Here is a 12,345-nt window from a genome sequence, read left to right on the forward strand (position 1 = left end):
TTTTTCGGGTTTATGACTACATACTGTACCTGTGAAACAAATGCCCTGATGTAGCCTCTAAACATCAGCATGTTGGCATCAACATTTAGAGTATTGCAGCATGAAACTAGCATGTAGCTAGTACATTACAACCTGCACAGAGGTGCTAGCACGGCAGAAGACTCTTAGTCGAGTTGATATATATTTTCTCAAATGTACCGCTTGCACAGGGAACAGGACTGTATGGACTCCCTTCAGAATTTCTTCCTGAGAACAGTAACGCTGTCCACTCTATAAAATGCGTTTTCACTTAAATGAAATCTGATGATTTGCTGAATAAAATGAATGATAAGATTATGCAAATTAAAATAACAATCAGTTTTTTTTAATGAGCTGATCATTTAAATGTTACCAATGAGTTGTTTGCGTGTGTACTGTATTTTGAGGGTGAATTTGTATTTGGAAGGTTACTTAAGTGTAAACTGGTATTTGCTGTTGCGTTTTGACAGTAACTTTTAAAGTAAACTGGTAATACTTTAAAAGTGACACTTGAAACATAAGTACTTAAGGGGGTTATACCTTGATCGTACTGCTCCATACTGATGTCGTGTTTCTCCTGTGGGTGCTGCATCCAACACTTTCACTTCTTGTCAGCATTGTGTGGTCTTTGACTGTTAGTAGTCTTTTCCGATTTCTGAAATAATGTTATGTTATATGTAACCGTGCTCCATGACTTGAGTATATTAGGGAACTCTGGTGTGTGTTGAACAGGTTTTAGTGATCCATACTGCCTGCTGACCATACTAGAGGACGAAAAGGCCAACCGGACACAACGGTCCAGGGCCAAACCCAGTAAATCTGTTGTAAAGGATGCTATATCAGGTGATAAAATTTACCAGACAGACATAAAGAAGCAAACACTGAACCCCATCTGGAACCAAACCTTCATACTGTGAGTCTGAGTTTGCTTATTTCAGAATGATCAGATTGAAATTTGCATTACTTATAATTGTCCTCCCTATTTAGAGAATTTGAAGATGTTGCTGGTGCCAGCTTCCACCTGGAGATGTGGTGAGAAAAACATCTATTTCTTTACTTCATCTGCTTTGAAATAAATCTTGTTCTTTACATTTGTCTTTGCCATTTCTATTTCAGGGATAAGGATGAAGAGGTGTCACTCACTCAGAAACTAGAAGAGATCAAGACCAACTTTAACAGTTTACGAAGGTATTGTGCTCTCCCTCTGACTCAAACACAAACAGTTAACTAAGCAGGACTGCTGAGCATTTTTAATCGTACCTGTTTAGGATGATCAAAGACGCCAAAAAGGAGAAAGGCACAGATGACTTTTTGGGGAACGTTGTCCTAAAACTACAGGTAGTAAATGTTCTTATTTAATTTAAGTGCAGATGGATATATTTTGCTCTCCACTGTCTTTCTGGTCTAATTTGTATCCTCATACTTTAGGATCTCCACTGTACTGAGGACAGCTGGTACAACCTGCAGCCCAGAACAGAAACATATCCTGATCGCGGCCAATGCCACCTGAATCTCAAGTTCATCCACAAAGCGGTAAATGTGTTTTTCGAAACCCATCCTGTAACACTTCGCAGTTTAATATTTGCACATTAACCATCTGTTAAAATCCATCTAAAATGAGGAAGCGGAATTTAAGGCCTCTAGTGAAGTTAATGACCCCAGGGTTCAAGCGTGTGTTGTAAGATATGGAATATGACTTTAATGTATATAACTGTACAGGCACGGTGGTTTGGGATAATGTATTATGTGACTGACAGAGAGATGGGACGCTGAGTGCTGGTCGGAGTGCTTACATCAACTACTGTGGGATCCTGCAGCAGTTTGTTCAAGCTTACATCTCTAAGCAGCAGGTAAAGGACAAGTTCAGTCCACCTTAAAACCCTTTTTAAATTTCGTACTCTTCTCTATTTCTTCTTAATCCTCCTCTCTTGTCTCATCTCTCTCAGAGTTCTGCTCCGTGGAAAGGGGCGCTGGGTGGCGAGGCTCAGACTCTCCTGGAGCTGTATGCTACGCAGAACGACCTCTCCCCTTTTCTTCAAGACCTGGCGTGAGCAACCTCTCAACATCTGGCAGACTTACAGTATTTCTGAGTACCAGTGTTTAAACATGAACATGATTGATCCAGCACATTCAAAAAGAATAACTTTCACAATAAAAGGAGCTTTATAGTGCATTTCTCATTGTTGTTTAGATCAATTATGTTTCCATAGGGGTTGGTGAAAATTCAGTATTATCATTTAGCAGCTCAAATTAATAATTCCAAGTAAGCGTTAAATAAAAATAAACAAAATTAATCATTTTCCAGGGTTTGTTTTAAAAGTAGAATATATGTCATGTGTTGCATTATATAGCAATTATTATTATATCATTGTGATATACTGAGTAGACTGATGAGCAACAATTGCAGATTTATCCATTTAAAATTAAATCAACAACACAATGTGTGCAAAAATGAAGGAGCCACTTTCCATAAACATCAAAATACTACAAAATTATCATGAAAGTGATTTTCACCCATATTGCCCAGCTCTGTGTTACCACAATAATGTGTGTGTGTGTCATGTGTTGACTTTCTGTTGCACTTCTGAGTAACGTGGATGTGTGTTGCCCTGACAGGAAGTGGGTAGCTTATAGTAAACTATATGAGAGCTTAGAGGTGGACTCGTCCGTGCTGTTCCAGCAGCTCACCAGTATCGAGTACCACTGGCATCAGCAGCAGCTGCCCTACCAACAGGTATGACTGCTCGCCTTACTGCTGGTAACCAGGAGTTGGTCTTTAAGCGCAGACTACTATTGAGAAAAATGCTGTGCTCTCTTAACAGAAACAGGAACTTGGGGATTCTCTTCATGATTTTCTGAAGTACGGACTGAGTCTAGTGGCCAAATACAGAGACATCTTCCCCCCAACTCCCAGCGCTACTCCGAAACTACACACACTGCTCAGGTACAGCCTGTTATACATGACCTGGTTGTTGTAATTAGATGAAGCAATACATGAATATACTTTTGTTCCCAGAATCTTGGTCCAAATCTGTAAGACTCAGGCTTTTCAGAAGCTGAACCCAGCTCAGTTTGAGTTGCATGAGGGGGTCAATGATGCCATACAGGTCAGTAATCATACTAATGAGATCATCGCATAATGTATGCATATAATAAGTCCTTAATCACGGAGGTATGACTTCTTTGTTTGTTTGTTTGTTTTTTTTACACCAGAGCGGTACACAAGAGTGGTTTGCCATCAAAAAGGGTTTGCATCAGCCAATGACTAAGGTGAAGACCTCATGAAAGCCTTCACACTCTACTTGCATTAGATGCTGCGGTATTATGTCCATTTTATTTCACAGTACTAATTTCATGTTGTCTTTACACGTGGTGATACAGGACCTGTCGGAGATTGTGAACGCCCTCTCTGGGTTGATTGGGGAGGTGCAGGAAGACATTAAACATAACAAGGATGTCTGGAACAGGGTATTTGTTAGGTAAGGTGGAACAATTTGACTGTGGATGTTTTGTTTTTTTCCCCAACAGACTCATGACTTGCCAAGCACAAGTGTAAACTTAATAACTGCTGCATTCTATTTGGGTGTGCTGTTTCACTCACTGTGCACTGGCTAGAATGGCCCACCAGTAGGCCTATACTTAGAACAGACACAGACAGTGTCAGTGTTATTGGTCACGCCTGTGCTTCTCCTGCTATGACAAAATATCTGCTGCAAAAGTATACTTAAAGCAAAGAAGACAGACTCTTATCATAATGAAGGTTTTACCTCATCATTTAGTGCTGTGCAAGTGGATGTGTTCACCGTCATCTATCGGAAGTTTGACTCCCTGGTAAGTGTTTAATGGAACCATGTGACTTTTCTTGACAAACGTGGCAACCCTGTTTCATCTCATCACATTTTCTCTTCTTCCTAGTTGGCAAATGAAGTGAAGGAAACCTTATCCCTGATAGAAGGTCTGATGGAGCAGCATCTAGCCAACAGTCTGTTCCCTGTTTACCTGAGCCTGCAGGCCATCCACAAAGACAAGGCTTTCTTACAGAAAAGGTCAGAGATCACACTGATGCCACACTGTGCACAAAGTTTCACATTTTCTTTGACACATCCCCGTAAGAGGATTTCAAGGATCAGCTACATGTTTCATCTGATTTTCACGTAACACTACTGGAATATTTTTTGATACAACTGAACAGTTAGTGTTTAGGTTTGTCAGCAAATGTGAACTGTGCTTATTACCACTGGCAGAATTACTTTATCTAACAAGCAACTGTTTTTCATTACTTTTAGCTATTTTGTCAACTATCTATTACTTTTGGCTAATTATTCAGTTTATCCACTACATTTAGTCTATTTCAACTGTATATCCACCACCTTTAGCAAATTTTTTAATTGTTTACTTCTTCTTTTAGCTGATTATTTCATGTTTATCCATTATTTTTAGCTATTTCACCAGTTAAATAATTTTGCAATTGCGCCAAAATTTCCATTGTTTTTGTAATAAAAGTAAGGGATACATTGTAAATAGATAGATGTTTTAAAACATTTAACAGTTTAAACCATATCCATATTTTTGCTATTTTAACTTCTCTGCTGGCTAGTTGTTCATCTGTGGCTTTAGGCAGAGTCTGTCTGTTGTTTCAGGGGATTACTTGAGCTGACAAACTTTCAAGAGGGCTTCAGAGAAGCTCTGCCCTACTGGCTCCACCAGGCGTTCAGCACCACTCAGGACAGGGTGGAGAGGGCTGTGCAGATGGACCAGGTAATATTCCTTTTTTATGTATTATTATTACTATAATGGACATTTCATCCACATGCAGCCCTATCGTTTTGCTGTAAACTCCTCTGCTCTCAGCTCCAGCCCCTGCAGTCCGGTGCGGAGCCAATAAAGCACAGTTCCTCAGCTGTGGACCTGGTGTCATGTATCCAGCCAATCTGCCAGCTGTGGGAGCAGCTATCCTGGCCTGACCCCGAGGAGGCCTTCATGCTCATGGTCAAACTCACTGAGGTACAGTATGCTGCCTTTAACGTGGTTTTAAGCAAATGCTATAATGCTCAGATTAGCTGAATGTGGAAATGCCAGTAGCTGTCTGAGATCTGTGTGTCCTTACCGTGTGTTTTCAGGATGTGTGTAAGATTGTGGTGAACTACAGTAAAATCTTGAAGGACAGAGTCAGGGTGCTTTCTGAGAACTCAGACCACAGCAGTGCCATCAACATGGTAAGCAACGGGAAGGAGGAAATACTTCACTAGACATATTTCTCATCCTGCATAATTCAGAAAAATCTCAAATATCTCCTGTCTGCAGTTGTGTGTGGTAGTGAACGACCTGGAGCACCTAACGCCTGTGCTGGAACAGCTTCCGAAACAGCTGAACTGGCAAGGCCTTCGGGACCGGACTCAAAATGTGATAGGGAAAAGCCAGTTCAGCAACACGCTAGATTCACAGCTTGAGCAAACCAAGAGCTTCCTCACCCGAGAGATCAACTCGGCTTTAACCACTCTTAGGAAAAAGGTATGTGTGGTGTGATAATTGAGATATTGCTTTGAAATGATCTACAATATATGACAATCAGTAAACCTTGATTAAAATTTTAATCATGATATATTTAAAAACCTTTAACTCGGTATCTGAATGTCTCTCAAGCTGAAAACAGACATTGAGACTCATGTCAGAAACATGGCATCCAGGCACAGGACCCCCTCCCAGTCTACAGAGGATGTAAGTGACCATCACTGCGCAGTTTAAGACAAATATTGGTGCCTATTGTGTTTGCTTCATATTCAGCCTCCTTTCTGTTTTAGGCTGCAACCCCTCTGATGCGCTACCTGGAGAAAGAGCTGCAGTATATGAATAAAACCCTGGTTCCAAAGAACTTCAACAGGTACAAGGCTTGATCATCACCCAACCACACCATTGTTCTTGTCTGCCACTGTGTGCCCTCATGTTTCATTGTGTTGCTCATGTTGATTTAATCCAGTCTCCTGACTCCTCTGTGGAATAACTCAGTGGAGGTCCTCTACCAGGTGGCTACTCAGCATCCGCAACAAGAAGGGCTCATGGTGTTCTGCCAGAGGCTGCTGTATACGCTGCAGGTTGGTCCTGGGCCATGTGCTTAACTTGCCTACTTGAGAAGGAAGTCCTTTTACAGTGAACTCTTCAGGCACTCTAGCAGCATGATTCTAGTGTTAACCAGTTTTGCCCAGACTAAAATATCTTAAGAGTAAAGCTAGAGGATGATAAAATACCTGCTAAATGAATAACTTTTCTATGCACTTCACTTGTACTTGGTGCTTAGTACTAATTACCAAAGGAATCTGGCAAGTAGCATCATGGATGTAACATACTGCGTACGTTAGCATTTAACCGCTGTGCCTGATTCTATTCTCACAAAGCTGCTAACATGGCTGTAGGCACTTTGTGCACCCAGACACAGCTTAATGTTACCGGAACTTGTTCTTCTGTGTGTTTTAGTGCCTAGAGCAGTGCTTCCATGCTGAGGGAAATGGACTCCCTCTGAACACACTCCGCTCTAACGAGTACCAGGTGAGAAACTACAGACACAGCAGAGCAGAATAGTGGTCTTGTTTCTTTAGAACAAAAGGGAAAAGTTGAGAAAAGTGTAATGAAAACACACAGTATACAATGAAATATCTCTCCTGTCTGTCCAGACTCTCAAAGCTCACCTGACTCAACATGCTCTGAGCAGCTGGGAGCTTGTGCAGAAGTTCTTTGATAGGAAAATAAAAGAGCAGGTAAAGGCTGACACCCATTGTAACCGTATAAACTTCTGCCTGTCAATTTGCTCCAACTTGCTTGTTTCTCCTACATGCATGGCAGAAAGCGCACAGTGGGGAGAAGTATGGTGCAGTCACACTCCTCACATCTTACAGAAGATCAGACCAAAGACTCAGAGTCGAGGTGCTGAATGCAGTCAACCTTTTACCAATGGACTCTAATGGTGAGACCATGCAGAACAGTCACAGCCATGTACTGTAGATCCGGTATGTAACAGAAATTGGACTTTGCTATGTGACTTTTCCTTTGATGTTTTTGCCAGGATTGAGTGATCCATTTGTGCAGCTTTGTCTGGAGCCTAACCACATCTTTCCTGAGGTAGAACCTCGCTGCACTCGGATCAAAAGCTGTGATCTCAATCCCCTTTTTGATGAAGCCTTTGAATTGTAAGTTGTTTTTATATTTGTCAGTGCATCTTTCTTAGGTCTGTTTTCACTCTCACAAGGGAGCCTGTAGTCAATGAAGATGTTTTTGACCTTCCACTTCTTTATATTATAGTCTTGTTTCCCCGGACCAGTGTCAGGCTGAAGGGGCTTGCCTGGTGGTGACTGTTCTGGACCACGACACCTTGAAGACAGATGACTTTGAGGGCGAGGCCTTTCTCCGTCTAAGAGACGTACCAGGAGTTGTTGGAGGAAAAGAAGATGGACTCGGCTCACACCCGGAAGATAGCCCCGCACAGATACGCCTGCCTCTGATGCACCCTAAACCTAATGGTATGATCTGTCCACCCATAAGTTTCAGAAAAAACATTAATGCTGCTTTAAGGAGCTCATTTTGCTATTTGATCTTTCAAAACACATTTTCAGTTGAATTAGGACAAACCTCTTGAATTACCACGGAGCTCCTGGGTCCCCAGACAGTTGCTTGTTGTGCTATATTGTTAACCCAGCCTCGATTGAAGGAGGTTTATAGTGCTACACTTAATTGACAGTAGGTCTCATAATTAAAACTTCGACATCAATTGGCATTACCAACCTCTGACAGGCTGCATTTGATTTCATCAATAATTTATGTAAACCGATGCAAAAGCTAATTTGTTTTTGTGTACTTTCCCAGAGGACAGCATTCTGAGGATACTGGAGTCCAGGAAAGGAGAGCGAGAGGCTCAGGCCTTCGTGAAGAAGCGAAGACAGAGAGAGAAACAGTCCCAGGAAGGGATGTCACTGTAATAAACCTACAGAGACAGGATCTTCCTCCAAAAATATACAATTTGTTTTAATGATTTGTACCAAAAACAAAGAAAAATCCACTCAAAAGGAAACACTGGTGTTGGCTGAGATGTGTGTGGACAGTATGTGAGCATAGTTTTTACCAGAGACCACCACAGTGATCATGAGCATGGTCACACCGGCACTGAAACCTCACACGCCTTTACTTCTGCTTCCTGGTGATTCATCTAATCAGTGCAAGAGATAAGTATGACATTTGTAAAATGACAATGATTATTACAAATGTAAAAATTTTGGCAGAGAAATCTGTCACATTGATTTTAAACATAGCAATAGGGTCGGTTTTAACAAAAACTGTATTTTTGAGTTATATCAACAGTGTTTCTGTGAAAATTAAAAATGTAATTTCAAAGACTACACAAGTTGACTTAGTACTGTTGCCTTGATTGTGTTAACATGCGTTCCTCTTCCAGTTTATGTAGAAGAATATTAGAGAAAACCTGAGAGCTTGGAAACAAATAGTACAAATTTTTTACATGTTTTCCATTTTTATGCAACAGTATTTGACAATTTAAAATTTTTACTAAAAAAAAAACTATGAAAATAAGAAAAAGAACAAATTTAATCTAAAGAAGCACTACCAGCAGATTGGTATGACAATCCTCCCCCTTTGGCTGTAGCAATACTAGATTATTGTCTGGATGAAACTGAATATGCCCTTTAACCATCTTCAGTCAGACCAGTTCATTTTGTGAAGATGGCTCATCACCCTAATAAATCTACATAAAACTGCCAAATCTGGAACTGTCATCCATCCATTTAGACAGTTTTGGGTTCTTTGCTGTCACGCAACACAACTACATCAGCCTCTTTTCACAGATTAAAACACAGTTACTCATGATAATTGGATGTAAACACACAGAACAACGAGCCAGCGTGATACTACCAGGCCACCAAGGCCAACCTAGTCAGGAAGCCCATTGTAGTTTTACGCTCACATCTGAGGTGCATATTCATTTCCTTCATAAGTACTGGTATACTTCATTCCATGTAATGTATACAGTTGGAGTACCTCAGCAGAAAATGTCCTTGAATGTGGATTCTGGTTTGAGAAATGTAGATTATCATGAGTAACTGTTCAACTTGTATATGAAATGTTTTGGAGCTTTGAGTTCAGTGTTTAAACCTCAGCAAATCCCAGTGAAACTATCCAAATGGAGGGACAGTACTTATAATGTGAGTTTCTTTACAGGGAGCTTCTGCTTTAAAACATCACATATGATTTTGAACTGTGGATGTATATGTTTCAGAATTAGGATTACCAAAGACATAAGAGCAGGTCTTGGAGTTGCTTTCACAAATCAAGAACATGGGTAAAGAACAGTGTTGCTGGTCAAGAGCAATAACTAGTAAAAATGTACTGGTGTCCCATGGGTAACACTGGAAAGATTATTAATCCTAAATTCCACATTATGAGCTTGGCCATCTATTAGTAAACGTCACCTAAAAATACAAAACCAGATCAGTGCTCGTGGTGTTACCACAATATAATAAAAACAACCTTGACATAATTTTGAATAGCAGGTGGAAATCCAAGGCTGGTATATGTGGAATCAGAACTGACTGGTCTGGAATCTGTAGTGGTCTGACTGGGCTGTGAGGTCAAGAGAGCTGCTGCTCCAGGATTTGTTCAGGGCAGAGCGGGCACTCTGTGGACGTGGAGCAGCTCTCGCACTGCAGTCCGTGGCCACAGGGCAGCGACACCGAGCCCTGCTCGCCACATGTCACACAGCATTGTCTCTGCTTCCTGTACACCACCTGGGCAAACACAGGAAAAATGTTCAGACCTCCTCAACTGCAGAATGCTGAATAATTCACAGGAGCACACATGATGTTCTCGACCATTTGTAAGCAGGGGAAAGCAAGAGCTGTTTAGCAAGCTGTAATTGATGCGCAATATTTGTCCCAGTGAAAGGGGGCCCAGCAGAAAAAGTTCTTGAACCACAGCTATGAGAATTTTTTCATATTCTGTGACATTTTCTATGTAGATAAAATATTCAAAAATTAGTCAAGTTACTATTTCATAACCATAACAATAATTATTCAGCCGTATAATATCTTGTGTACTTGTGACCAGTTAATGGAACCCTGGTGAAATGTCCCCTACCTTTTAAATCTGATTACATTTGTCTTTTTTTTTTTTTTTTTTTAAAGAGCGTGTTTTACCTCAGTAAGCTCAGCTGGTTAACCAGTGAGCACTGATCACCTACAACGCTAGAGTGGACATGAAAAATTATGAACTGAAATGGAAAGTACTTCATCAGATTACACTGGTTTGGATTTGGTTTTCTGTGTCAGTCTAGGCTGGCTGAGGTGCATGGAAGCTCACGTGTGTTGTCCTACCTGCTCTACAGCTTGTAAACAGCCACAAAGCTGAGCCTGCAAACTGAGGATCGACTCCAAGGGCAGTCTGTGTAGTAGCTGGAGTTGGTGCAGTTCTAGATGGGGGTTGTCTCCACTTCTTAAACTCTCCAGCGCCTCCTGCAGAAGAGTAGCCTGCCTCTGCGCTGCCTCCTCAGCCTGCCTGGCTCTCTCCGCCTCCATGGCTAATCGTGTTGCATGGGCACGTGACTCCTCTGTATCTGCCTTTAGTGCAGCCCACGACTACGAGCGAAAGCAGCCAAAATACAAGATAACCAATAGAAAAAGATTAATCCATCCCCTCCATTACTGCATTATATATATGACAGTGTCTTTAAATGAACAGAAACACAGCCAAAAGCATCATAAGGAAGATACTATTGCACAGGTTAACACACTCCATGTCACAGACACCCATGCCTCACTACCTACCTACCTGAGCTGTGTGTCTCCAGCTGTGACCCCACTGCTTCAGTGTCCTATGAGCTTCCTCCAGCTCCTGTTTGAGCCTGGCAGTCTCTGCACAGGGGCCGGAAGGCAGCAGGGCAGGGGGTGTACCAGGGGAACCCTGGGCTGACGGGAAGTGCTCCCAGATGTTAGTGCTCATACCATTCAGACCTATAAGCAAAATACTAAATATGATCAAAATCATACCGTCCCTCACTACACCATTTGATGTCTAGAATCACATTCCACAAACCTAATGAGCTGTGAGATGGCCCCAGGAAGGTGCTCTCTGGCTGACCAGTTTGTGACAGGTGAGCAGAAAAGAACGGTGATGCGTGTGGCCTGATGGGAGGAGATGGCGAAGGGGAGCTGAAAGGAGCAGAGCTGCTAAAGGATCCCGGGATGTTGACTGGGGCAGAACTCTGAAGCTGACTACCTCCTTTTAAGACAAACACATAAGAGTTTTGTTTATGTGTGCATGCATACAGCTGGATGATGTGCATGTTTTCATATTTAAACTGTGTTTATGCTTGTGTCTTTAAAATACCCAGCATAACTCCCACACTGGGCAGAGCAGAGCTGCTCTCCAAGCTCCTCTCCAAGGCTGACACACCAAAATCATTCAGGTCCAGATCATCCAGAGCAGATTCTGCAACACAGCAAACACCAAATCATGTGTCAGATTTACAATTAATTGGTGTTTTTTTCCCCAATAGGGACAGCCTTTTTTGGCTTCGATATGGATCCCATTCCTTTAATATTAAATAGCTGCTGTTACCTATATTTACCTACAGTAAATGTTCCTTAAATATCTAACCCATTGAAATTGAAATGAACCTGGCACACTGTATTTTTCAGGAGCTTCTTGATCCAAATACTGGATCAAGTCCTGGTCCCAAATGATTAACTTTATTAGCTTAAATTAGTGATGTGAATAAAAGAATAACTGGGAGCTGGACATGACACTCTGAGAACTACAGATTCATTACAGGGCAGATACTAATTGCTACTTTGTATCGCATGTAAACACAGTTTGTGTAACCAGTCCAGTTTAAAGATCCCTGTTTGACAATTTTAAAACGTTGCATTAACAAAAGGTGGCACCACTGGACAAAATCATAAAACTGGCTGTGTCTACATCACAGGAGGCTGACGCTCATGTCCATAATGGGTGTGTTTTCACTCACACATAGGAAGTGCTTGGTGAACAAAAACACAGAGGAGCTTACAGACACACTTTGGAGAATGGAAGATTATGGTCCAAAACTCAGACAAATAATAGCCAGCTACACTTGTACTGTACAGTATATCCAACCAATGATAAAACACAGCAAATAAAAAATGCACACACTTTAAAAAGAACAGCCATGTTCAGTAGGATTGATGTAACAGAAGACAGATCATTTAGCCCTGCAATGGATTGGCGACCTGTCCAGGGTGTACCCCGCCTTCGCCCGATTGCTGGCCGGGATTGGCTCCGCCCCCCCCCCCG

General features: G+C 41.6%; 2 protein-coding genes across 4 annotated transcripts in view; one reads left to right on the plus strand and one right to left on the minus strand.

Annotated features, from left to right (window-relative positions):
- Positions 1-8,236, plus strand: part of unc13d (unc-13 homolog D (C. elegans)) — an 11,995-nt gene extending 3,759 nt beyond the window's left edge. Inside the window, exons 8-34 of one of the 2 annotated variants that reach the window (XM_020625354.1) lie at positions 751-931; positions 1,006-1,050; positions 1,135-1,206; positions 1,287-1,356; positions 1,447-1,551; positions 1,776-1,868; positions 1,965-2,065; positions 2,635-2,752; positions 2,841-2,962; positions 3,035-3,125; positions 3,232-3,288; positions 3,400-3,497; positions 3,798-3,849; positions 3,934-4,064; positions 4,659-4,776; positions 4,870-5,022; positions 5,139-5,234; positions 5,323-5,529; positions 5,662-5,736; positions 5,820-5,899; positions 5,996-6,110; positions 6,490-6,561; positions 6,687-6,770; positions 6,856-6,976; positions 7,076-7,199; positions 7,312-7,529; positions 7,873-8,236. In XM_020625354.1, the coding sequence (XP_020481010.1) occupies positions 751-931; positions 1,006-1,050; positions 1,135-1,206; positions 1,287-1,356; positions 1,447-1,551; positions 1,776-1,868; positions 1,965-2,065; positions 2,635-2,752; positions 2,841-2,962; positions 3,035-3,125; positions 3,232-3,288; positions 3,400-3,497; positions 3,798-3,849; positions 3,934-4,064; positions 4,659-4,776; positions 4,870-5,022; positions 5,139-5,234; positions 5,323-5,529; positions 5,662-5,736; positions 5,820-5,899; positions 5,996-6,110; positions 6,490-6,561; positions 6,687-6,770; positions 6,856-6,976; positions 7,076-7,199; positions 7,312-7,529; positions 7,873-7,985 (2,912 nt within the window). In that variant the 3' untranslated portion in view covers positions 7,986-8,236. Of the gene's footprint in view, positions 1-750; positions 932-1,005; positions 1,051-1,134; positions 1,207-1,286; positions 1,357-1,446; positions 1,552-1,775; positions 1,869-1,964; positions 2,066-2,634; positions 2,753-2,840; positions 2,963-3,034; positions 3,126-3,231; positions 3,289-3,399; positions 3,498-3,797; positions 3,850-3,933; positions 4,065-4,658; positions 4,777-4,869; positions 5,023-5,138; positions 5,235-5,322; positions 5,530-5,661; positions 5,737-5,819; positions 5,900-5,995; positions 6,111-6,489; positions 6,562-6,686; positions 6,771-6,855; positions 6,977-7,075; positions 7,200-7,311; positions 7,530-7,872 lie in introns of those variants that run through there. The other variant, XM_020625355.1, reaches the window with a different exon arrangement.
- Positions 8,237-8,278: 42 nt separating this feature from the next.
- Positions 8,279-12,345, minus strand: part of unk (unk zinc finger) — a 10,233-nt gene continuing 6,166 nt past the window's right edge. The window contains exons 11-15 of one of the 2 annotated variants that reach the window (XM_020625356.1): positions 11,401-11,502; positions 11,107-11,292; positions 10,843-11,024; positions 10,389-10,649; positions 8,279-9,803 (exon numbers count right to left, since the gene is read on the minus strand). In XM_020625356.1, the coding sequence (XP_020481012.1) occupies positions 9,648-9,803; positions 10,389-10,649; positions 10,843-11,024; positions 11,107-11,292; positions 11,401-11,502 (887 nt within the window). In that variant the 3' untranslated portion in view covers positions 8,279-9,647. Of the gene's footprint in view, positions 9,804-10,388; positions 10,650-10,838; positions 11,025-11,106; positions 11,293-11,400; positions 11,503-12,345 lie in introns of those variants that run through there. The other variant, XM_020625357.1, reaches the window with a different exon arrangement.

This window comes from Monopterus albus, unplaced genomic scaffold, assembly GCF_001952655.1.
Source record: "Monopterus albus unplaced genomic scaffold, M_albus_1.0 scaffold353.1, whole genome shotgun sequence".
Classification (NCBI taxonomy): domain Eukaryota; kingdom Metazoa; phylum Chordata; class Actinopteri; order Synbranchiformes; family Synbranchidae; genus Monopterus; species Monopterus albus.